The 26,545-nt window shown below is 43.7% G+C and overlaps 1 protein-coding gene across 2 annotated transcripts in view; it reads left to right on the top strand.

Annotated features, from left to right (window-relative positions):
* LOC147603853 (protein SAWADEE HOMEODOMAIN HOMOLOG 2-like) overlaps nt 1–17,167 on the top strand; it is a 49,957-nt gene extending 32,790 nt beyond the window's left edge. For both annotated transcript variants that reach the window (XM_086795791.1, XM_086795792.1), the window contains exons 3-9: nt 171–216; nt 478–607; nt 699–756; nt 1,671–1,722; nt 2,395–2,538; nt 2,745–2,864; nt 16,760–17,167. In XM_086795791.1, the coding sequence (XP_086651917.1) occupies nt 171–216; nt 478–607; nt 699–756; nt 1,671–1,722; nt 2,395–2,538; nt 2,745–2,864; nt 16,760–16,843 (634 nt within the window). In that variant the 3' untranslated portion in view covers nt 16,844–17,167. The remainder of the gene's footprint in view (nt 1–170; nt 217–477; nt 608–698; nt 757–1,670; nt 1,723–2,394; nt 2,539–2,744; nt 2,865–16,759) is intronic.
* Nucleotides 17,168–26,545: the final 9,378 nt, after the last annotated feature.

Here is a 26,545-nt window from a genome sequence, read left to right on the forward strand (position 1 = left end):
TTAATATCTTCAAATACGTATCACAACACTGATCAACTTTAAATACCCCAGAAATTGGGGTACCTAGTGCTCGATTTATTAGCAATAAACAGATAGTTGTATGATCATTCTTCTGTCTTGAACAGGCCTTGTTCAAATTTGGTTGGCTAACATTGCTGCTATGCTTGCAGTAAAGCTCGAGAGCGAGATGGAAAGATTTCTGTGCAATGCAAGCAGGTCTGTTGTGCTTTGTAAATAATTTAGTGTTTATGTAAACTGGACCCTGTAAATCTGTATAAATTACATATGCTAATTGGACGAGGCAAGAAAGAGCTGTGGAACCTGTATTTTGGGTCTATGCTGACAGTATACATAAGTGGTATCAGTTGCCCCTTTAAAGGTGCATAAGAGAAGTGATGGTGCTCCAACAAAACATTTTTTCTCTGATACAGTCTTGAACAGCACGAGTAAGTAATAATTCAACTTCTATGCTTTTAGGTGCTGCATTGGTTTCAAAACAGACGATGGTATACAGGGAAAAAACAGGCAGCAAAGCAGATTGGAAGATCACCTGACAAAGGAACTTTGTCAAAGAGGGCACAAGCTACTCTTACCACCCCTCCCTCAGGTTTTCTCTTTTTCTTATCCAACCAACCTTTACACTTTGTCTTCATATACTTGTTTAGTAAGTAAACAGAGCTGTTTTTGTAAATTTGCAGACGAGATAGACATCAGCAAGATGGAGTTTGAAGCAAAGTCATCAAAGGATGGTGCATGGTATGCTGTGTTCTGCCAAGGATGCCTTTTGGTGAAATTATCATGTGCATCTGATGGCTGTTTAATAATTCTTAACTATGTTGCATCTCAACCTCCAGATTTTCATTGCAAAGAATTGCTTTGCAAAGGGTGCCTGTTCAAGTGAAGAAGCTGATGGGGCAGTACATGATTGGGCACCCACTTTATCACAAAAAAGCCAGATGGGATGCCTGCCTCTCGATGTGGTTATTCTAGTCACGCCATGAATGTGACAGACATCCTCACCCTGGACACTGCCTGCTATAAGAATGCTCAGTAATCCCCTCGGTTCCCACGGGATTGGTATGGAACAACAGTAGACTACCTGGGCTTTTTGCACCCCTGCTGGCCTTGCCATCACCACAGCTGCCCATTTGGGCGGGCCACTGTGTGAACCTGTGGTGCCATACCTGGGCCACCACTCGACGGCGGTTAGGGTGGACACCAGGAGGCTGCAGGCTATGGCTTGGGTGGGTGTGCTCTTCGTGAAGCAGCCCTAAATCGCATCACTTAAGAAGATGCGTTTCTTTTTCTTTTGGTCAGTTTGGGATACATTAACCCCTGGACCTAAGCACGGATCTCTTGGACCATATACCTTTGAGCAGACAGAAAGGAATCCAAAGGGGAATCAGAGAGCCCCTTGAAAGATGAGATTGTAAAGAGTCTTTGTAACCCCATTACCTTGAGAAAGAGTTAGCTCACAGCCCTCCAAGAGGGAGTTTTTTCACACCTTAGATAGGGTCATATGGAGTTCCATAGTCATGGAGCACTCTAAACTCTGCTATTTTTATCATTCTGGGGCTACATACTGACACACTGATGCAAATTTCCAACTTCATGTGCTTTCAACCTTCAACTTATTCTAAAGTGCATCTGGGTGCTTTTTCCTGCTGCAGGTATGATGTGCATGTGTTCTTGGAACACAGGATGCTTGAGTCTGGGGACCTGGTAAGTCGTTTTAGAGTCAATGGTGATTAGTTGGATTGCTAGAGCACTATCATAGTCTGTTCTTGGATGGCCTTATTTGATGTTATACGTGACTAGAAACTTCTGGGGCACAAATATGTGACATGTTGAATCAGCTGTCCCACAAACATCATTGTGTCATGTACACGATTCTCAACCCACCCTTCATCTAAGGGAGTTCTAAAGTCTCCCCATCATCTGTCCTTGATGCTTTTACAGGCAGATGCCTGATTGGTTTGGAGTGGGTGTGTATGTATGCGTGCTCAAAATCGAACCCATTTCAAGCTTGGGGAAGAAGTATTGGTAATATTATATGGTTGTATTGTGATTCCAGAGCTCTTGCACCTGCGCGCTCGGGGTAGTACATTATCCTAGCATTACAAGAACACCTGGAGAGTTTCCTTCTATGCTCATATGACAGCAGAAATAGACTTGTGCAGCTGGTCTTATGTATTGCAACTTGTACAGTATACATCTAATCCAGATTGTAGCTCAAGGATGTCCATGCAAGTTTTTGTTTGTTCGCTTGGCTTGTTTTCTTATCATTTTTGGATGTTGAAAGGTTTGAAGGTCTCTGAAAATGTACAGCAGGAGATTAAAAGCTTAAACCAATCGGATGTTTGACAATAACGATTTGTCTATGGTGTGCTGCAGGAAGTAAGAGTACGGTTTGCTGGCTATGGTGCTGAAGAAGATGAATGGGTGAATGTAAGAAGAGCTGTCCGTCAACGTTCCTTGGCATGTGAAGCATGTGATTGCGTGTCTGTACTTCCAGGAGATGATGTTCTTTGCTTCCAGGTTCTCTCTCTCTCTCTCTCACACACACACACACACACACACACGAGATTCAAAAACATTTGTAGTAAAATTGTTCTCCTTTCTGCTCTCGTTTAAAGTTGAAACATGGATAGCAGGGGGCTTTGTGCTTTACTACCCTACTTATGTCAACTCGGGGCTCTCGGAAAAAGAGGAAACTAATTGAGGTTTGTCTTAATCCAACTCAGGAAGGAAACAAGCAGGCACTTTATTATGATGCATATGTGATGGATGTAGAGAGGCGGAGACATGATATTAGAGGCTGTAGATGCAGATTTTTTGTTCAATATGAGCATGACGGCTCCATGGTATGCCTTGTTTTTAGCCCGTTGTTCTTTGCCTGCTTTGTCAATGATTGAAGATATAGTGATGCTTTCTTTTTATTGCTGTAACACCCTTAGGGACCCTCAAATTGGAGGAAATCCCCCCTTTGCCCTTGAATTTTTCACATGCCAACCCCCGTCCAGACCTTGAGGGCCAGGTTGGAGCTGACTTGGGCTGCCAAGGGGCTGAAATACCGCACAAAATCCTGCTCAGTGCTTGCACAATTTTTCCATGCTGAAATCTGCCATGTCTTTGCTGTCCGCACACCGCTCCTGTTCCCAGCTTGTCATTCTTGTTGTCCAATGCCTTGGGGACTTTCATAGGGGTGTGACTAGTCAATGTGTATGTATGCCTAAAGGTGATGATTGCTCTAGGACTTTTCCCCTCTATATAAATAGGTCTCACAAAGACCAATATGTTGCAGATCTCATCCCCATAGTCATGGATGGTGTCCTGTATAGAGGACATTGATTGTGATATTCCCTATGTTGGAACAGTTGGGAGGAGACATTCTTGATGTTGGAAAAAACGGTGGATGTGGAAAATCTACTGCTGCACTGGCCACTTCAAGTGGCTTTTCAAGGTCTTCACAACCTGCTGCTTCTCTTCACAAAATTAACTAGTGTTTCTGTCCACAAAATAAATCATGGCTAGGTAAAACAGAGCATATGATGGCAACCTTCTGGTCTGATGAGCTGTGTGTGGTCCTTAGAGTGCTTGCTGTAGGATACCAAGATGTGATATACGAACTAGCCACACTTTCGCTATGACTTTCCAAGGAATCCATATTACAAACTTGCTAAGGCAGTCTACAATGGGTAGGTGCTCAATGTTTCTTTTTATGGCAGTTGGTGACTAAATCCGTGCTTGTCTTCTCAAAAGGTCTCTCCGGGATCTGTGCATCCTGCACTTTGACCTTCAGTCACTTACTTGCCTACACATTTAAGGACATATATATATTTTTTCCCAAGAAAGAGAGACTTCTATTAAGTATGAAAAAGGCATACAACAATCACGGCTATAAGCCGGAATAGAATAGAATCACCCCAATATGTAAGGTGATTTCCCACTGACGAGCATCATGATGCCATGAGAGACCTGTGGGACTAGAGGAAAAGAAAATGCCATGGTCCCACTCCTGCATAAATATAACGCGCTTTGCCTAAGCGGAATGAGAGGACCTCTCAATACGAGCCCAAGTAGCCATGAGAGTATGGATGATATCACCCCATATAGTTCTAATGCACTGAAACCCAAAGATCTAGACACCCTCAATAGCCTCCGTGCATCTAGCTCTCCATATCTGCCATGCTGTAATACTGGCAATAATCTCCCAACTGGTGTCAATCCTTTGTTTGGGGGGTGTCTAATCAGAGTGAGGGACATCCTGCAAGAAACCATGCTGGGCAATACCTCTACGAATGAAAATAGCAGATTCTGTACCACTGCCCTAGTAAAAAAGCTGCGGACCAGATTGGGAGAGCCAAGCAACTGCCCCCCAAGTCACATGCATAGCACAACCACTCAATTTGCCCATAAGTTGGGCTATAGAATCCCAAATCTTTTGTGCAGTGTTGCACCCCCATAAACAATATTGTACAGTCTCAGAATCTACCGCACATCTCGGGCAAGTAGGTGCTACATCGAAAACCAATCTCCACTGATTGGTGGGAAGACAATCTCCACTGATTGGTGGGAAGACCATCATGTAAAAATAACCAAAAGAAATGAGAGATTTGACTCCTTCTGTATGAATGCCAAAGCCTATGCCAATGTCTGCGCTGCATCGCTGGAGAGATATCATAACTCTCCCAATGAGGCCTAAGAGTAGGGATCCTATGCATCTGTCAAGTGAAGAGAAGCATGGCATTCCGGACCGTGAAATTGAAAAAGGGAAGGCTTTTCAATGGATCGAAGGCATCAATCCATCCCCACTCTTCTGGATCCGACTGAAGATATCTGATAGGACTGCCACCATATAGCCACAAACACCAAGAGCCATGAGTCACTATCTGAGGAGAAGGGTCAGTGAACCAGTGCTTCCCGAATGACTAACAATCCTCATTGGACTAAGCCTAGTATCTGGGATGATCCCCTCCATGCTACATCTCCTCAATCTCCCTCCAGGCATGATAGAATAAACGATGCAATCTATAGCTCTTGGCCTAGGAGAGCAATGACCTGTAGAGGTATGCCTATCCTTGAAAAGACTCTCAACCAACTCGGATGATAAGTCTCCATGAAAGGTCCAAGAGAGCCAGCCACTCATGCGGAATAGCTCCATCAATTTGATCAATACGTATGCGAGAGTCCCTAAGATGCTAAATGGATGCAGCTCTTCGATCCTCCAGAAGACTCTTAAAGGTCTTCGAAGCAAGAACTATGTATGCACATCTCTCCCAACTTGACCACTCCATATAACGAGATGCACCAAGTGGCCGACCGGTCTCATCCCTGATGAACTTGTTCCACATAATAGGTTGTCGGTCAGCCTCATCCAAAGACCTAGAAAGCCTTTGTCGCAAAAATGGTCTCATGCTTCTCCATGCTCTTACAATGGCTGCAATAAGAGGGGGGGGGGGGGGGGGGGGGGGGGGGGGAAGATGGTGCCCTGATATCAACCTCTGTGAACAAGAACCATGTGATGGGCAGCCAATCTCTCCCAACATGGGGTGTACTTACATCCGGAAATCTGAGACAAGAAAAAATCCTTCCGAGGCTCAGTGCCCGGTAGGAAACATCTGACCACAAGTTTGTAGAGCAATGCCCTACACTGAACATCCGGATCAATAATATTCATCCCCCCTTCTCGTCTGGGCTGAATAACTGTGAACCAAGCTACCCTGGCACGGGTGTCTGTGGTGCCATCCAAACCCGACCAAATAAAATTGCAGATCAATCCCCGCAATTGACCAATGCATGCACGAGAGAAGCACCAGCAAGAGGCAATAAACCAAGCCGAGGCAAGCAATACCTGATTAGCCACCAAAGCTCTGGAGGCTAAATCTAATCTCCTGGAGCTCCAATGAAGAAGCTTCTTGCGGATACTCATAAGTACTGGAGCAAACTTCTATGTAGGAGAAATATCAACCCCAACCTGGCATCCCAAATATCTAGCAGTGCATCCTCTACTGATCCAAGTAAAACCAAGCTCTGCATCCCAAGCAACTCTTGGTGAGTCACGTATCCAAAAACCAACAGATTTGTGACATTTAATGCCCCTGCTACCAAACAAAACTCTTCCAGTGCTACCCGGAAGGAACATAAGCATGTGTGAGGCCTCCAAGAACATGGCTGTGTCATGAGCCAACTTAGAGTCAACCAACTTCTCTTGACTACGAAGAGGCAACCTCAATTCAGAAATACCAGTAGTGGAGCGGAGGCAGATGCTCATGGCCTCTGTAACTATGATTTATAATAATGGGGCTAAAGGACAACCGTGCCGTACTGAGTGAGAAATCCGAAACCGCTCTCCTCTATCACTGCAAGCGAGCACACTACTGTGGGCATCATGATACATGCATGAAACTCCCTTGATCCATCTCTAAGAGAAACCCATATGGCTAAGAGTACCCTCAAGGAAGTCCCAATCCACTCTATCATAGGGCTTCTCAAAATCCAAGAGTAGAATGGCTAAGGACTGATTGCTCGCTTTGGCCGATTCCACGGCCTCCCAAAATGAGAAAATGTTATCAAAGATGCTCCTTCTGTGTAAGAATCCATTCTGAGTATCATGAATGACATCCTGTAAAATTGGCTATAGTCTGATGCTCACTGCCTTAGCAAGAATCTTATATGCAGTCCCAAGTAAGGTGATAGGTCTCCACTGGCTAATCAATGTCTTATCCTCACTCTTAGGGATAAGATAGATAAGCCCCTCGGTGAGAGAAGAAGGCATAGAACCTGAGTCCCACATCTCCTGGAGAGCCGATGTGATCTCAGCCCCTATCTCATCCCAAAAAGTAATGAAAAAAACAGGGGAGAGGCCATCCTCCCTTGGACACTTACCATGAGGTAAGGCATGAAGAGCATGACTGAACTCCTGCATAGAAAAAGGGGCATCCAGAATGGCATGCATCTCCTTAGTGATCAAATGTGGCAATGCATTCCAAACCTTCCTCTGTGCCTTGTGTTTCAAATCAAAGTGCGGCTCAGCACTAAGAAGCTGGCGATAGAAATTAGTAGCCATAAGAGGATCTGAGTGAAGAGTGCTATTAGAATCCTGCAATTGCGTGACATTATCTCTGGCATGAGATGGGCCGTGAGTAGCAAAGAAATGTTTGTTGCATCTACCACCCATCTGGGTCCAAAAGGATTCCTAGGCATGGTAACGGTACTCCGCACGCTGCTCAAGAGACTGACAAAGTTTTGCCCTAACATCACATAAAGAATCTGCAACCCTTTGAGCATGAGGATGTTTCTCGTGCTCTTTCTATAAGCCATTCAGTCTACGTCTAATAGCCCTTCCTAAATCCAAGGTCTCTTGCCTCTTAGAAAGGTCACTAATATCACAGAGAGCAGAGGCCAAGCTTTAAGAGGTCTGCGAGAAATCATGAGATCTCCAAATATCAAGCATACGACATGATAGCTCTGCATCTGAAAACAAATGATCAGGGATGCGTACATGGGGTGCTGATCCATGGCAACTCGGATCTCTAATGCATAAAACCATTGGGCAATGATCCGAGGTGCCTGCAGCAATAAAAGTATGCCCCTCTCTCTCGAGCACCCGATCATCCATATAAAATCTGTCTAACCGTGCATAAATACATCCCGCATCCCTAGAGTAGATGGTCTCCTCGAAATGTCATCCTTATGCCAACAATCTCTGCCATGAATGGAGAGTATAAACCTCTCCCAAGACGCTCTTTCAATAGGATGCTTCAAGCCCTCATGGCATCTCAATCATGTTAAAATCCCCACCAATAATCCTATGGTCGGCAAGAGGCATCAACATAGTGAGAGATTTCCAAAAGACAATCCTCTCACCTCTATGGTTAAGAGCATAGAGGTTGAGAGTACCAATGCGTGTAGTACCTTGCATGAGAAGGATCCACTTCGTTCTTGCAGGCAAAATGACACCATGTCCAATGATGCAAGGCAAGATCAAAGCTGAAGTAGAGATCCATACACCACCTTTGGTACCAATAGTTGGTGACCAAAAGGTGTGTCCCGAGAAAAGCCTCCCACATTGGCTAGCATCCAATTTATGCTCTTGCAAGAGCAATACATCCATAGGTCCACCTGTAACTGCACAATGAAGCTGAGTTTTTACAATTTGTTTTTGCCGACGTGGAAAAAAGCCCCCAAGACCCTGAATGTTCCATGAGACAATTCTCATAAGGACTCGGAGTAGGAACGACAAGATCTCGTGGTTGACGAAGGACCCCCTTTAGAGACAGAAGTACGTCTTGCATAGGTAAGGGAGGAAAAATCTGACGATGTAAACCTTACCTCTCGTTCCCACTTCGGGGAAAAGCCAAGGCTGGTCCTCAAAACTGGAGAGGTACCATGACAATGCGACTGCGCAACATCATCCTCAAGGGTGCAATCATCGTGTAGTTGTAATGCAACATCCTCCTGTGAGGGATCCAAATCCTGTGCCTGTAGAGCCTCATCCTCCAAAGAAGGATCAACATCCTGTGAAGCAAGAGCAACCATAAGGGTTGGGGTGCTTCACTAGGGGTGCGGCTGAAGGGGTAGGTACAGGGGTTTGAGGGCGCTTGCCATCTCTAACCACAACCCAACATTGTGTGGTCTGCTGTGGCATAGGGGCAATTGGAGTTTAGGCAACTGCAAAAGGCATTTGATGGGTAGGACCATGTTGCCTCCTAGCATGGCCCCTCGATACGGGACAATCTCTAGCAATGTGGCCTTGTCGACAACAAATCCGACATTGGTCTCGTTTGCCTACAATCTCCATCCTCTAGCGGAAATGAGAGCCGTCAGGTCTCTGAAGCATAATATGGTCGTCAGTAATGGATGGATCAAGAACAAGCACAAGTACACCATTAGAAGTGGTGGTAACAGCCGTGGAAGTTGAGGTGGGAGAGCTTGGAAGCGCTAGTGCTTCTAGAACCTGGCCAAAGGACGCCCCTATGGAAGCCTCAAGCTCTTGGAAGAAGCCTCGACCAAGCAAACGAGTATCTTAAAAGTGCAGAGTTACCTCCGAAGGGAGAGTTGCTAGAAGCCATCACAGGCTTGCGATCGAGAGGGGTGGGAGCCATAAACCCTCGCAACAAGGGTGGTATGGACCTCAATGTCAATATTGTGCTGAAGAGAGGTGATCTGGTCTTGTGAAAAATTAATGATTCTCCCGGCCTATGGGGGTGACGAAAGATTGGATGTGGCAGAAGCCATAGAGCCAATCGACAATGAGTGGCCAACTCGAATCCAAATAGAAGATTGCTGCTGAAGGAAAGAGGCGGCCGGGGGAGGAAGAGGCGGGTGAGAACAAGGAAGAGGAAGCAGCGGGGGGGCGGAAGCAGTGAGAGGAGGTGGGGATGGAGGTAGGGGACAAGCAGGTGCAGCAGGGCGAATGCAGGCGAGGGGCAGCAAGGGCGGGACCAGAAAGGGGGGCAGCGGGAGCAGGAGGGGTACAGACGGGAAAGGCAAAAGAGAGAGCAGAATGGGGGGCAGTGGGAGCAGAAGGGGAAGAGGCGGGAGAAGAAGGGGGGGCAGTGGGAGCAGAAGCAAGGGCGGGAGCAAAAAAGGGAGGCAGGGGGAGCAGAAGGGGCTGAAGCAGGAGAAGAAGGGGGGGCAGCGGGAGCAGAAGCAAGGGCGGGAGCAAAAAAGGGGGGCAGCGGGAGCAGAAGGGGGGGGGCAGCGGGAGCACAAAGGGCAGAGGCGGGAGAACAAGGGGCAACGAAAACAGAGGGGGCGGAAGCAGCAGCGCAAGCACACTCAGTTCAGCTCCTCCTGTTGGGTGATATTTTGGAAAGGGTACCCATTACATTCCTATAGCAGAGACATCCGAGGGTTCACAGATTTGTACTTGAGTAAAATCGTTGTTTTACTGACCTTCGTTGAGGCACACATAGGTGTGTTTGATTAGCTGCATTTTCAGCCATAGGGAGAAACTGATGGAAAGCTGAAAATGCATCTGATTTAGCTTTCAAACCACACACGTAACAAAAACGAGTGTAATTGTCAATGAAAGTCATAAAGTACAGATGTCCTACAAAACATGATGCCCTCATAGGGCCACATAAATCACCATGTATGAGTTGCAATGGCCGAGTAGGTCGCACAATGCCATTCTTTGGAAAGGACTGATGATGCATCTTTCCCAATATACATCCCTCGCATACATGCTTGTGTGGGAGCTGCATAGGTGGTAGTTCATAGATTGTCGTTGTAAACACATAAGAGAGGGAAATTAAGGTGACCAAACTGAGCATGCCATAGCTTAGTGTCACACATAACCTGTGATGTGGAAGCAACCATAACATTATCATGAGAATCACTACTCCTATCATAAATGTCAAGCCTATAAAGGCCATTGCACAATGTACCAGAGAGCATAAGTGCATCAGAATTTGTTCTACAATAAATGGAGCAACAATGATCAGAAAACTAGATTTTGAGACCAGCTTTTGCAAGTGCTGAGACAGAAATAAGATCCCTGCGAATTCTAGGTACATACAAAGTATCTGTAAGAGTAAACGTGTCCCCACTACAGGACGTTAACTCCAAATGCCTTTAATGGCATATGATGCATTATTAGTACACAAAACTGTACCACCTGATGGTGCATCTTTCAAGATAGCAAACAACTTCTTGCACGAAGAAGTGATGTGCTTTGTAGCACGTGAATCAAAATACCACTTAGCATCCGATAATGACAAACAAGAGGCAAGCAAATCATTGCATGTGGCTGTTAAGGCATAGCAAAATTTGCATCCTCGGCATTGTCACCTATAGTTGCAACAAGACCTTGCCGTTGCTTCTTTTTCTCTCTCTCTTTATGCTTCCTGTATTCCTCAATTACATGACCAGGTTTCCGACAATAGTTGCATCTCTTCTTCTTCTCAATCTTCTCCTCTTTGGACTTGAGAGGATTTCAATGGGCTTGTGCTTTGCCCTTAGGTTTAGCACTAGAAACAACCTCAGATTTTCGTCTGCCATGATAGGAGGCAGCAAAAGTCTGATATGCAACAATCATGTTGTTTCGAGATTGCTCTTCCTTCAACAAGAGAGATACCAAATCATCAAACGTGTAGAAATCTGGATTTCTCTTCGTCAAGAGGCAAAGAGTGGTAGCAAATCCTTGATAGGATTTAGGCAACCCATTGAGAACCGTAGAGACAAGTGAACTGTCAGGTATCACCTCATCAATATTGATTAACTGCTCTTGCAAATCCTTAACACGGGTGAGAAATCCATCTATAGAATCACCCTCAGTCATGTGCTCCAAGTCAAGCTTTTTCCGTAGATAGGCTACATGAGCTTCATTGCGGTTCTAATGTAAAGAGGCAAGTATGTCCCATGTACTTTTAGAAGAAGTGCATGAACGAGCTTCATTGCGGTTGTGATATAAAGAGGCAAGTATGTCCCATGCACTGTAACATACGGAAGCTTTGGGGGAGATCGGTAACTTCAATGCTCGGAAATCAGCACACTTTTCGCGACAGAATTAATGCACAAACTGAATGAAGATGTGCAGAAAATAGAGAGAGAGAGGGAGAGAGGAGAGGACACAGTATTGGGTCCGGAATACCCTCTGTAGGGCCCCCACCACGAATGGTGTTTTTGCTTTATTAGAATGATGTAAATCTGAAAAGAAAATACAGGAAACTTGACCTTTCTTGGATGAGAAATCTCTGCCCTTGACCTGCAGTCCTTCACCCCTTTGAATTAGCAAACACCTTGGCTGTCCTGGCCCTTGATTGCCTTGGCTCTTGGTGAATTATGAGATAACACATTGGGTTGGGGCCTCCACTATTTATACTACCAATAAAAGCCAGTCGACCAGCTTATTATCCAGTTGGCTGTCTTGTTGGCTGTCTTTAATTCTGCCCACGACTGGAATAAACAGCAATAAATGCTGAAATAAATCAAATAAAAGCTGCGCATCACTCCCTTGATGGTTGGGCACTAGGCGCCTGTTTTCTAACAGGTTTGGACATTGTATGCATGCTGTTTGGAGCTTGGGCAGCCTGTATGGGCTGCCCCATACTTGCCCTTACAGCCATAAAAAGGTTGTACAACCTGTATGCTCTCCTTGGCCTGCCCCTAGGGCTGTTCCTACAGCCCTTCATGGCCTATTCATGGCTGGTGGGTACAGCCAGGGCCTTCCTAGCCCTCATGGGGATGGTTTTACAGTGTCCCCATGCCCACACAAGTACTTAGGGTAGCCCTATGGGCTGGCCCCTTTCCTATAAGCAAACCCTAACTATCTACACAATGATCTGGCATCCAGTACCATACCAAATACACAGAATCACTGACATCATTCTAGAGGGAGACTCACAGCGCGGACTGGCACTGTTTCATGTGCAAGCCAGTGCACACCTGACCTTGGACTCATGTGCAGGACAATGCACACCTGACCTGGACGACTGGGATGGATCCTTGGCTGACTTGTCCCGGATTGGGCTCGCATGGGACCAGTTTACCATCCCAGGTCCCGCACCTTCTGTACAGATATGTCTATGTGGCATCCAAGTGCGAGATGCACGTGACATGCACTTTTAGAAGAAGTACATGAATGGATATGAGGTATGACTTACCGTTTACACGAGAGAGCAATCAAGGCACAAGCTTGCACATTTTTACCATCCCATTTGAGTTATTCTTGTGTAGAAGGAACAGGTGCAGGCGGTGCACTTCCACTGGAACCAAAATCACTTGTTCCAACAGTGGGTCCCTCTGATGTGCTAGCTATAAATGCGGGACTAGCAGGCCTTAACTCAGCACCACATACAATTCTTTGCAACGAGTACATGCTTCATCATATACATCATTAATAGCCATGGCTCAAAGGGAACTTACAAATTGTCCCAAGCTCGTTGCACAATGCACTGCAAATCGTCAATGTCCACTAAAAGGTAGGCTTTTGTGATGCCCAGTGATGACAAGGACCTACAAATGTATTGAGATGACGGAGTGTAGGGATAGGAAAGTTATCTAAATAGAGACTTGATGAACAAAACAAACCCCAAAGATAGGTGTCAGAATGTTGTAGTTCGATGCCGAGTGCACTGAGAGATCACGAGGAATCCCGGATTTAACCCAGGGCTCGATTAAGCTGTTTTTGGAGAAGCTGAAAATTTGCAAAGGGGTTTTGATGGCCTAAACAAGCTCCGCTTTTAAAGTTCTTGGGCTTGGGAGACTTGGAAAATGAGGAGGAACATTCCTGTGGAAAAAAAAATTGGTCTAAAAAACTGGCTTTGCAATGGTGGCGTTGGTGGGCAGCTGGCAGAGCAAGCAGCTTAGCTAGCGGATGAGTGCTACTATGGTGACGCTGGCAAAAATCTCCAAATCAAAAATTGATTTGGGGGTTTTCAAATTGCTTGCTAGGTGAAGCCTTTGTAGCAGGCAGCGTTGAGGAGCATGTGGCGGAGCAGACGACAATTGTTTTTCGTGGCGGCTCTACAGGTGGCTATTGGTTGCTCTTGCAGATCTGTACGGCTGGTAGCTGAGAGGCGGCTACTGTTGCAGATCTAAATGGAGAGCAACTGAAAGGCGATTGTGGGCAGGCGGGCAAACGGAAGGTAGCTATGGGCGATTGTAGGGTTGCGTAGGGCAACAGGGCGACTAGCTGATGGCTCTGATACCAATGTTGGATGAGGAAGTAGATGCTTTGCACACACACAATCGTATCAAACTTAGAGAGAGAGAGACATGATGTGATAGTTGGAAGTACTCAATAATAATGATAACATGTAGATTACAAAGAACTAATACTCCTAGGGCTAAAGTGTCCCAACAGTGAACACACTAGAGTGTATTCACACGAGGAAAAAGCCCCTGTCAGCACAAGGTAAAAAGTGCCCGTGTGTAAGACTATTCACACCAAGACTTCCCGGAGGCCAAAGGCTAACATCCTCTAGCCGGAAGCACATGGGGGGAAACAATTTGTATAACTAGAGAAGAACACCATCCCGGTCCTCTTGGATTGCCCTGGGAGCCCTAGCGTGTGTAAGATTGTTCACACCAAGACTTCTTGGAGGCCAAAGGCTAACATCCTCTAGCTGGAAGCACATGGGGGGAAACAATTTGTATAACTAGAGAAGAACACCATCCCGGTCCTCTTGGATTGCCGTGGGAGCCCTAGATGAGTTAGTAGAAGTATCTGTATTACTGGCCTGTGTTGTGTCTTTGCCCTTCTTCTAGTATGAACACTTTTCCTTGTCCTTGGAAAAGCAGTCCTTAGACAAATGTCCTTTCTTCCCACACGAGTAGCAATGACTCCAATCTTTCTTCTGGACTATAGAAAGTGTGCGATCCTGACCATGCTTGGCCTTTCCCTGGGAAACGAGGATGGACTCTTCTTCCAAGAGAAGGGAGCTGAGGCCATCAAAATCAAGTTGACTTCTTGTGACCTTGCACCTCAAAGCCTGAGAAACCACATGGAAGCTTTGTGAGGATAAGTGCAGCCAATTGAACAGAGGACACAAGGCAACACCCATTGCTAGTAATTGGTCATGGGTAGCTTTGGCCTTCATTAAAAATGACTACATCGAACTACCAACATGAATTTCCAGACTGTAGAGTTGCCCTTGCAGAGTAATTTCCCTCATCGAGGAATCTTGTGCATCGAGATCCTCCAACTTGGACCAAACTTGATGTGCACTGGCAAGAGTTTGCACGGCCGGTGAGACCTCCTTCGTAATGGTCCGCACAAGCACTGAGTGAACCTTTGAATCACGATCCTCCTAGTCTTGTAATTCCACAAGGAATTCATCCTCCTAAACCTGGGTCCAACGCCTCAAGTTTTGAGGACGCTCGGGCTTCTTCTCATTGCCCGGAACAGTCTCCCACAAACCCTTATGAATGAACCAGATCTGCCTATTCAGCTTCCAATGAGCATAGTTGGTTCCATCCAACTTGTCCTCCTTGTTCGTATAGGGGGGAGCCATATCCATAGCAACAAAGTACAAACATGTGCGCCCAATAAAAAAGGTCCAGTTCCCTCACATAGAGATGCACAATATTCTAACACCGATTGGGTCTCAAATACCCTATGAAGGGCCCCCACCAAGGACTGATGTATTTGCTTTATTGAATGATGAGAAAAAGACTGATTTCTTTAGGTCCACCTTGGCTGTAAATCTGCAGCCTGTAGTACTTGACTCTTGACCTTCAAGTTCACCGTTTGCTTGGGCTTCTTTTGGCTGTCCTGGCCCTTGAAACACTTCAGCACTTCGTGAATATGAGATGGTGAAAGCCCTTGGTTAGCCCATGCTTATATACTTCCCTATATACTGGTCGGTGGGTTACAAGAAGCTGTCGACCTGTTTATTTATCCCCACAACCTGTTTTATGTAGCATTAAATGGGGTGCCTTTTCACATGCTGGTCACCCAAGCGCTGGCTGCTTAGGTGCTGGCCGCCTGCTGTGCTGGCCCTTCATGGGCTGGCTGACTGGGCCCTTGCCTCCTAGAGGCTGGCCGACTAGGCCTATCCCCTATAAGGGCTGGCCAACAATGCTAAGGGCTCTTGTGGGCCAATGTCATGGCCCATGGGCTGCCCTAGGTAGCCCAAGTGTGGGGCAGCATGGGTAAACCCTTGCCCCTACACTCTATGCAATTCTACATGCTTCCTAGGTGCCTTGCATCTGGCTACAAGCCTATCAATGCCCAAAACACCTGTCATCATTCCAAAGGGTGACTCGGGTCCACTTGCACCCAGAACTCCTTTCTTGCAAGAGGGTATCCCCCAAGAGGTTTTAAACACAACCTTCCGTTTCGGAATCATGAGCTATAACCACTGGGCTAATGCCTTGGGGACGTTCTCAAGTTTTGGGGTGTAGATCACCACCAAAAGCTCTTTGTCAAAGTGGAATAGTTTAATTCTGGCCCTTTGATTTTTGTCTTTGATGGGAAACTGAATACCTGTTATGGTACAACATTACTTCAATAACGCAATTTCTGGCATTACGTATTACCTCAAAAAGGTGATCCTATGCACATGGTCAAAACTGGTGCTGAAGAAGTGGACTGCTTCAATTTATGGAAAAAGCCTCCAAGGCCTTCCCAGTGACCTGAATTCTATGATGTCTAGACTGTACACCTTTCAGGAGGTCTTTCCATGATCGGAAAACTTATCCATATGGCATGGATATACCTGATCCGGTTCAATAAACTGCCAGGGCTCCTATGGGAACATGCAATTCCATCATGTTCTCTTGGCTGGGTCCAGAGTGATCCCTTCTGGGAACCTTGCCTGCCACCATCTAAGATGAATAGCTGACATTATATTCACACTGGCAATCCCTGGATCACACCTATTCATGATCTCCTTTGGAACCTCCATATACAAAGTTACTGTGTGATATTGCCAGTTGATTGAAGGATTAGATCTCTGTAAAAAATTCATTACCCAAGATGACAGGCAATGGTGAATGTCCTCTGAGCGTATAACTCAATGTCTTGACTTTTTTGGGAAATTTCCAACAGCAAGACTGTAGGAGTGCTCATTAATCTGGCGCTTATCGCCACAGTTTGGGAGACTGCATTGATCATTCTTGGTTGTCTAATCTTGGAATTTTATCTTAGTCTCACATCTATGCAGACCCACACCCACACCCACACCCATGCATGCACATTTCTGTGTGTTTTTACAATATGTTTCTGCACATGCATACAATTATGACAATATGATTCAAGATTACTGACAAATATTTATTTTGTTACAACCATTGTCTTGTTACTCAGGGTATTGTACCGTTAAAAAAGGTGTGTCGTAGACCAGAAACAGAATGCCAAGCTGCCCAATCTGAGACCACATATCAATTGTAGCTGCTACAGATACAAGCAAATAAAAAACCTAGTGTCCAACAAGTAGGTTCAAGTGGTCTTCATAAATCCACTTGCCCAGGTGTGGATAACTAGGTGTAGTCAATCCTAGCTTACCTATGAGATAGTATACAACATTTTAGGGTGAACTTACGTATTCCTAAGTGATCACTGACCAGCCCTCAACTCAACAGTTCCAATAAATTTCATGCTCACATTAATTTCTTTTAGTATCCTTTTCATGTTCAAGACGAATTCTTGTGGCTAGAAATCTTTTATCTTAGTTCCATCAACATTCATAGGTAAAAAAATTGGTTGGTTGGGCCTTAACTAATGCAGAAGGTCAAGTTCTCAAGTTGCTAATTTGAAGGTCTATCAAACTTTTTAAATTTAAAGTAACCATTGTGAAGGGGTGTCGAACTAGCTATGATGTGGACAGTGTTACATAGTTTTAATTTATGTGCGTGATTAATCACAACAATAAACATAAATTGTAACAGTTTCAAGATACTTATAAATTTGTTGACAGTGGTACTCATCTAGGCATAAGGTTTGAAGAAAAATTGTGACTAATCTTTATAATGATGAAGTCGAGATCGATTCACACAACTTTGGAGTAAAAAAGCTTGATACAAAGTTGTTAAATATTAATAGTTATTAATGTGGGAATAAACAAGTGCTAGGTGGTTGAATAAACTAGCATTGAATGTAAGCCTTAAATAAAGCGGTTCCAATGTGTGTGAACAACCGCTAGTTTGTATAACTCTCTTGTGTAAGAGCAGCTTCTTAAAAGGCATATGGTGGCCCCATGCTTAGAATATGTGGTGGAATCTTATTTAGCATATGTGGTGGCATCACTTCTAGCATATGCTTAGAATTTGTAATGAGGTCTCTCCTATAAAAAGGACCTACTTGTATAATGAATTCTGTACTCCCACAAATCCCCACAATCTTGTGTTGATTCTCTTGTTCATTATCATCTCTCTCTCTTCTCCTCACTACGGTGTGGTTGCACTAGGCATTTGTTATCAAAAGTAACCACCAACCAAAAGCAATTCCAATGTGTGAACAACCGCTAGTTTGTATAAGTCTTTTGTGTAGGAGAAGACTCTTAAAAGGCATATGTGGTGGCATCATATTTGGCATAATGCTTAGAATGTGGTGGAATCTTATTTAGCATATGTGGTGGCATCACATCTAGCATATGCTTAGAATATGTAATGAGGTCCCTCCTGTAAAAAGGACCTACTTGTATAATGAATTCATGCTTTCCACTACATCTTGTACTCCCACAAATCTCCATAATCTTGTGCCGATTCTCTTGTTCATTATCGCCTCTCCCTCTTCTCCTCACTACGGTGTGGTTGCACTTGGCATTTGATATCAAAAGTAACCACCTACCAGAAGGTGAGCATGATCGATGGTCCCAACAATTCATAGGGATTAACAAATGTATTAAGATTCTAAAAAGTAGAATCTTGAAGTTCTTTTGCTCTTCTATATCCTCTGTGAATGCTTAAGTTTTTTTTCTCTTATATATCTTCTAAATGCTTTGACTTGCTAGAAGTACACATGTAAGCTTCCATCTTCCACTTAGCAAGTAAGTTGCAAACTTACGGTGCATCCAAATGTGACTATTTTAGAGGATCATGTTACTTTTTTTGCTCTTTTAATGTTGATGTTTTTGTGATGTGATGCATCACAAAAAGAAATTATGATGAGTGAGCTGTAAGTGTAATATCAATTTTAGATGCACGACACATAGTTGCCACCTTGCCACTTTAATGTTGATGTGCTGATCCCCACAGCACATGTTACTCACCATAGTATAAAATTAGAGCAAGCATGTCACCATTACGATGGCCATTGCCATCGCCAAGCTATAATTTCCATCAACAATTTCAAAACACTTGGATAGAAAATGCAAACAGTTTGATAAAATTGGATTTTGACAAAAGATTATGACCGCTGGGTGTGATTGACCCACATTGTTGCACAACTAAGAGAGAGAATGCCTTGTAGTGTTGTTGAATCCTCCATTGGTACAAGGCTTACCCGTTTGACACTACCATCACACCAAGGGCTCCACCAAACCCCCTTCAACCCACCTCTTGTCCTCATGCAAAGCTTGAAAGGCATGACTATACTTGCGCACTTGGTCTTCATTCTAAAGCTTCAAGGTTTAGAGGTTCTCATTCGTTAGATCTAATGTGTTGCAAGGGTCCATAAATTAGACTTATTCTCGTATAGGCCCAGAAATTAAACTCATTCCTATACATGGATCATACATAAGTTAGACGTACCTAGGCAAATCGTCTTGATGATGTCAAGCTTGTCTTGGTTGACCATTGACCGAATTAGGAGTTAAAACATCATGCAGTGTTAGAATTTGAAGGTTGCGGTAATCAATTGGGGTTTATTCTCAACAAGGGTAGGAAAAAAATTTGCCCTTTAAAAGAAAGACTTAAGTTTCTCAAAAATAAGTAGTATGCCCTTCCAATCTCTTCACATTGAAATGGAGTTTTAACATGAGCCCTTAAAATGAAATTTTGGGGTTGCCCTTCAAATTTGAGGGATGACATCTTCCACCATTGAAATCCATGCGTGTAACAAGTGCTCAAAGGTAGTCAATGGGCCTACTTGTAGTAACTTAACCATAGAGGAGGAACTTGCGAGATCAACAGGCTCATTTAGGTCCACAAATTAGAGTCATTCTATCCACAAATTAGATTCATTCTAGTACATGACCACGCATGAGTTAGACTCCCCAGGGGGGTCATCTTGAGGATGGTCAAGCTTGTCTTGGTTGACCATTGACCAACTTAGGAGTTAAAACTTCATGCAATGCTAGAATTTTAAGGTAGGGTAGGAAAAAAATTTGCCCTTTAAAAGAAAAGACTTAAGTTTTGAAAAAAAACAGTAGTATGTCCTTCCAATCTCTTCACATTAATATGGAGTTTTAACATGAGCCCTTCAAATTTGAGGGTTGCCATCATTTGATGTTCCACTATTGAAAGCGGCTCATGTAACAAGTGCTCAACGATATTCAATGGGCCTACTTGTTTTAATTTTTAAAAACAAAGCATAGAGGAGTGAGCTTGTGAAATCAAGACAAGGTGTCTAGTAGTATGCCCTTTAGAAAGATTGTAGTATGCCCTTCTAGTCTCTTCACATTGAAATGGAGTTTTAACATGAGCCCTTCAAATGAAACTTTGGGATTGCCCTTCAAATTTGAGGGTTGACATCATATGATGTTCCATTGTTGAAATTGGTTAATGTAACAAGTGCTCAAAGGTAGTCAATGGGTCTACTTGTAGTAAGGATAGAGGAGGAGCTTGTGAGATCAAGAGGCTCATTCAAGTCCACAAATTAGACTCATTTTGGTGTAGGTTCACAAATTGGACTCATTTTGCTACATGGACTACACTCCCGTGGGTGTCACCTTGATGACAGTCAAGCTTGTCTTGGTTGACCATTGACCAACTTAGGAGTTAAAACATCATGAAGTGCTAGAATTTGAAGGTTGTAGTATTTCAACTAGGGTGGGAAAAAAATTACCCTTTAAAAGAAAGAAATTTCAAAAAAAAAATAGTAGTATGTCCTTCGCTCAAAGGTAGTCAATGGGCCTACTTGTAGTAACTTTTAAAAAATAAAGCATACAGGAGGAGCTTGTGAGACCAAGAGGGGGTGTCTAGTGGTTAACAAACTTGATTGTTTTTTCTTTATGACTTTTGCTCTAAGGGTATTGTTTCAAAGCTTCTCCAGCTTGTCTTCACCATAGGTTTCAACGAAGTTTCCCCTAGTGAAATAATCAAGTAGTTGCAAAAAATATCAAGTACTAATTTTTTTTTTAAATGATGTGTTTTCATGGTTGCCATTTAGACACTTCTTGCAAAAGAGTTTTTGGCTTGGAAACACTTTAAATAAATTATAAGCCATAGTTGAGAAACATTTGTTTCTTTTGAGATTTCAAGGTTTTTCCTGGAAACGATTTGCTCTTTAGTTAAAAAAAATAAAGTATCAATAATGTTATAAAAATACTAAATATGAATTCACATAGAGATGACTAAGAAACAAATTAAAAGATACTGATTGATACTTTAGACTCTAAACTTTCAAAATAATAACTTTCTAACAATCCAAAAAATAGATGATAGTATTTCAAATGCTGAAATACAACAAAAGAGTATATAATGTTTATAACTTAGGGATTGAATAGTCAGGGCTCTCAAAAGACAAGTTACGCTCAAGTCTCTATACATGAATAAAGTGTAAGTCACGAGTCAATATAGCTAAAATCTTATATAGTATAGTGAGCTTCGTAATGGTTCTCCAAAGGGGCATTTGATCACCAGCAATTTGTTTAGGGATGAGCTTAATCAACCCTTCCTTTACCTTTCTCTCTAGCCCCTTATGTTTTTGAAGGCTTTTCTACGAAGTCCTACAACACATGGTTCCATGTCATCAAGAAAAACTCTAGTGAGGCCATCCCAACCAGGAGTTTTGTCATGTCCACCAAAAATTCATTTTCCAGAATATCCCTCTAAACCCAGTTGGCTTGTTCACAACAAACACTCCTAGGCAACAGGTCAAGTAACCAATCCACTGCCTTTGAGAGGAATCATCTTCCTTCAAGTTGAGAAGCTAACCCACTTCCATCTCTTGGGGGTCAGTGATGCTCACTTCATTCACATCAGTCACCTTTAAATAGTATCTTCTTCAAGGCTTTGAAAATTTACTTGGAAGGGGGTTGGGATTTCTTGAAGAAGTGTTTCTTAGATAAAACCCTACCAATTTCTATCACCAGTCTGGACATTTCCCAGTCTGAAAGGAGTCTAGTGGCTCTAGGACGTCAATATATTTGGAAAGTACAAGCTTTGGGAATGGGGGATTATCTTGGAATACAAAAGATCACACTCTTAAAATTTAGGAGAGTTGCTATTTTTGGCTTGACTTCAATGGAAATTCTATTCGCGTCATTACGTATGGAATTGAGCAGATACCAAGAGTTGCTGAAGTACCTATGACAAATGGGCTACCAATTGTCATGTGCACAGTGTGTATCTACCATGTGCTACACGCACACAAGACTAGCTTCGAGGCTTGGGGAAGCTTGGAGGTAGGCAGGCTGATTGACGAGTTGGTGGGCTAGGGATAGACTAACGGGCGGGCATCCAAGTATAGACGAGCGGGCGCCCAAGTGTGGACACTCGATGACCGGCCCAAGAGCCTATAAAAGGGTGGCCAAGGTTAATCATTAGTTCATAGAGTCTCGTGTGTCTTTGTGAGAGCTCTATGGTATGGAGCCTGGATCTAGTGTAGACGTGCACCTTCTTTCTATAGCCAAGGCCGCAACAGTCTCAAGGCCCACGAGGGTAGCTTCGTGGTGGTATGAGACGTCTCACGAGGTAGAGATTGGTCGGATCGTCAAGCTAGTTAGCCCAGCTTGTGGCTCGATGGGGACAGCCAAGACTTGTGGGCTTGTTGCCCACGACTGTCAAGGTTGGGAGGTGAGTCAGGCCTGCACCCCCTTTATGTTTGCTTGGTTTGTTTTGCAGATTTCGAGTCTTGTGCCTGGAGCGTTCTACGAGGTGATTTGACAGTGGTATCAGAGCAAGCCTCGAGAATGAGCAAGTCGTATAGGTAAAGAAGAAGAGGTCTAAGAAAAGGTACGAGTTCGAGAAGATTGCTATTTTTCTGTGTATAGTGCTGTTCTTTCATATTCAGCATGTTGCTTTTGCATTGTAAGAACCCATGATGGGGTTGTGGTCTTGTATGGGTTGTTTGCTTTGCAAGAACAAGGGTTGTAGGTGTTTCAACTATATGAACAGTTAAGAGAGAAAAAGTAGAAGCCAGTCGCGCCTGGGTGGTTGTAGCGCAGCCCTTATGTGCGAAGAAGCTTGTACACGTAGCCAGGCAAATCATCTTGCATATGTGGGCTGCTACGCACAGGTTGGCGCACGTGGGCACGCGAGTCTTACACATGGGCTGGTACACGCGCAAGCGCAGAAACAATCGGCCACGTGTTCGTGCAAGCCAGCGCACGTGCGCCGGGTGTAAACAGGCGCAAGCACGCAAGTACGTGTGCAGGCGGTCAGTTTTGCGTGCAGGCGGCAGCATCGGCAAGCGGACATGTGGCGTGAAGATGTGCAAAAAATAGCGAAAGCAAAGTCAGGTGTTCTTTTTTGCTTTTGTTTTTTGTTTTTTAAAGATCACCTTTGCTTTCGGTATTAAAAAGATCACCTTTACGCCTAAGGGTTTTATTAAACCCACACTTTAGAAAGAGGGGTTTTAAAAACCCATGCTTTGCTTATAAGTGTTTTTTTTAACAAAAGCAAAATATATATATATATATATATATATATGTATGTATGTATGTATGTATGTATGTATGTATTTTTTATTATATTTTTTACACACAAAAGCAAAAGCTAAGTAAGCTTTTGGGGAAGCCTATAAATTCCCCTTAAGCGGGCTTCTTGCCACACATCTCTCAAGCTCTCAAGCTCTCTAGCACTCTTATTTGTCCAAGATAAAACTTTTCTCTCACCTTGCCCTCTTCAAGATGTCAACCCCAGAATCTAAGATGGAGCCTCTTCCCGAACGTGAAGACCTGCCAGCTACGAAAGCCACCGAAGGTGATCTTTCGACAATTTTGTTTCAAAATCAGATTTCCAAGAGTTTAAAGTTGCTCTTGAAGCTTCTTTTGCGGAACGTCAAGCACAAGTCGCCACTCAGATGCAGGCTTTACAGAACTCCATCTCTTTGTTGACCACTACCCTATCTACTCTTTCGGGTATAGATACTTTGGCTTCTGAAGGCCATATCCAAAACGTTATTCCAAGTGAGGCTGATTCGACTTACGTCCACGACCTTTCAACAAGTCGGTCATCGATAGTGTGAGCTGAGAGTACGCCCGCACATATTTTCGAAGAAAAAACCACAAAACCGAGAAAAGAAACGAAGTTGTCTCACCGTCTGCGATATAGGCCAAGTCAAGACCTTCTGAACTCGGTCATAGTCAATGCTCAACCCATCTCTAGTGATCTTGTGTCCCAAGTACATGATTTCTATCATCATAAAAAACTCACATTTACTTAATTTAGCATATAGTTGATTCTGTCTTAAAATAGTTAAGACAATCGTGAGGTGTCTAACGTGATCCTCAAGAGTACAACTATATACCAAAATATCATCTAGGAACACCACCACAAATTTACCCAAATGTTCACGAAAAAGAGCGTTTATCATTTGCTGGAAAGTGGCTAGAGCATTGGTTAACCCAAAATGTAATACGAGAAACTTGTAATGGCCATACCTAGTCCGAAAGGCGGTTCTTTCGACATGCCTTTCATGAATACATATCTGGTGATAGAGCCAGTACGCAAATCATCTTTGTGAAATACTTTGCTCGCGCTAACCGGTCAATTAGGTCATCTGATCTAGGGAGAGGATAACGGTTCTTAATTGTCAGCTTGTTCAATCTCTTGTAATCTACACACATTCTCTAGGTGTTGTCCTTCTTTCTCCTAAGCACACAGGTGCACCCCAAGGTGATTTACTTGGATGGATCTAGCCCATCCTCAAATAATCTTCGAGTTGTTTGGCCAACTCATCTTCCTCAGCTTGGTTCATTCTGTAAGGTGGAATACTAACAGGTTGGGCACCAGAGACCAGGTCAATACGGTGATCTACAGCCCTTTCGGGTGGTAAGCTCGATGGCAGTTCCTTAGGAAATACATCTTGAAACGAATCAAGTATCTTCTTTAATTCTTTACTTTCAAACACACTTAATTCATTAGCATCCATAGAAGGTATGAGAAATGAAGAAAGTGGAATCAAGACACAATGGAAAGCAGTATATAAAGAAGAATCCATTGTATTTCTAAAATCAACAGTATTTACAAGAGGTCCCTGAGAGGGATGTATACAATCACCTAAGATACAATATTGGATGTTCCTATGTTCAAAGGAAAAAATATGACTAGACCAATCTATCTGGACCTAAAGGGTCTTGAATAATAACAAGTCTACATTCTCTAGATGCATAACATAGCACTCCAGAAGATCTTTGTAGTCCTAAATCTGGATCAGTAGCTTTTCCACCTTTCGATCCCACACTTGCCGACCAGCAGGTAGGCGTACCTCATAGATATGATCGCTAGGTGTTGTGTCAAGATCCAATTTCTGCACAAGTTTGTAATTAACAAAGTTGTGCGAGCTACCAGGGTCCAAAAGAATGTGGATTCTATGGCCATTCACTTCTCCATAAACTCGGAGAAGATCATGCAAGCCAAAAACTTAAGAGTTGAACAAACAATCAGAACATGAACTAGGGTGATAAAGTACAGTAAATTGAAGTACCTGTCAAAGACAACTAGTTGGCTGTCTTTGGCTTGGGTCTTGCATTGGTCTTGGTACCCTTCTGCTTCGAGCACTCATTACGCATATGTCCTTTTTCTTCGCAGATGAAACAACGTCCCTCCTTCTTGAGCTTCAAAGCCCTAAGGAGACGTTCTTTCTTTGCTAGGGTCGAAGTAGAATTCTTCGAAGGTTGGTTCGAAGACTTTCCTTCTGTTGTGCTAGCAATCGGTGCGGAGAATTTCCTTTTGTGCTTATTCCCTTGTTCGGTCACGGGTTTAGACTTGGAAGAGACCATTGTATCATCATAGATACAAGCAGAATGAATGGCCTCGTCCAAAGTTTTGCATTTGTTGTTTTTGATCTGCAAACAGTACGAGTCGTGTAAACCAGCTACGACGAAACCCAAAAGAGTGGTAGGATCCATCTTTGTAGCTTTCATCTGCAAGTCCCTGAATTTCTAGAGGTAAACCTCATACGTGAGGTTCTGCGAATTCATGGTCAAACTAGCAAATTGGGCGACAATATCATAATCATCCTCTTTCTTCAGGAATTTCTTCTTGAAGACTTCTTCAAACTGTCCGCAAGTCGTTGGTTTAGGTTTGAGTTCTTTCCACCAAAGCAAAGCTTTGCCTGAGAGAAAACCTGCTGCTAACTATATCTTTTTGCCATCATCATATGGATGAAACTAAAAATGGACTAGTGTCCACTATCTCTTTGGTACGCTGCTTTTGCTCGCCCCCAAACTGCTCCGAAGTAATATTGGGGCCTAAAGATAAAGTCAAGGAAGCACCTATCTTAGCACTACCCGATCCTAGTAGGCCGTATGTTCTTAAAACTGATGCCAGTGACTATGCTATCGGGGCTGCTCTATTCCAAGATGGTAGACATGTTGCTTTCGAGAGTAGAAAGCTAGACGACACTCAATCTCATTGGCCAACCCTTGAGAAGAAACTTTATGCTGTGATTCACGCTCTCAAGGTTTGGAGACATTATTTATATGGCTCCAAGTTTATCATATTGACTGATCATCAGTCATGTCATGTGCATAAAATGCCATGGACAGATGCTAGTCCAAAAGAGCAGCCAGAAAAAGAGTATAAGAACCAGAAGTTAGAGCACAAGGTGCAGTAGGTTGGACTTGGAGGACTTGGAGACATGATCAGGGAGTCAGCTGTACCAGATTTGGCGGCTGCTACAACAAGCGACCAGCGTTTATGGAGTATTTGCCAACTATCGGCTGTAGGCGCATTAGTACTTGAGGAGGTTGTCCAGTCGGCTGGTCGACTGTTGGTCGGCCAGCGTTTCATTTGTCCAGCACACCTATAAAAGGGCATGCAAGAT

Source organism: Cibotium barometz, chromosome 63, assembly GCF_041138505.1.
Source record: "Cibotium barometz isolate CiBa-2024 chromosome 63, ASM4113850v1, whole genome shotgun sequence".
Classification (NCBI taxonomy): Eukaryota; Viridiplantae; Streptophyta; class Polypodiopsida; order Cyatheales; family Cibotiaceae; genus Cibotium; species Cibotium barometz.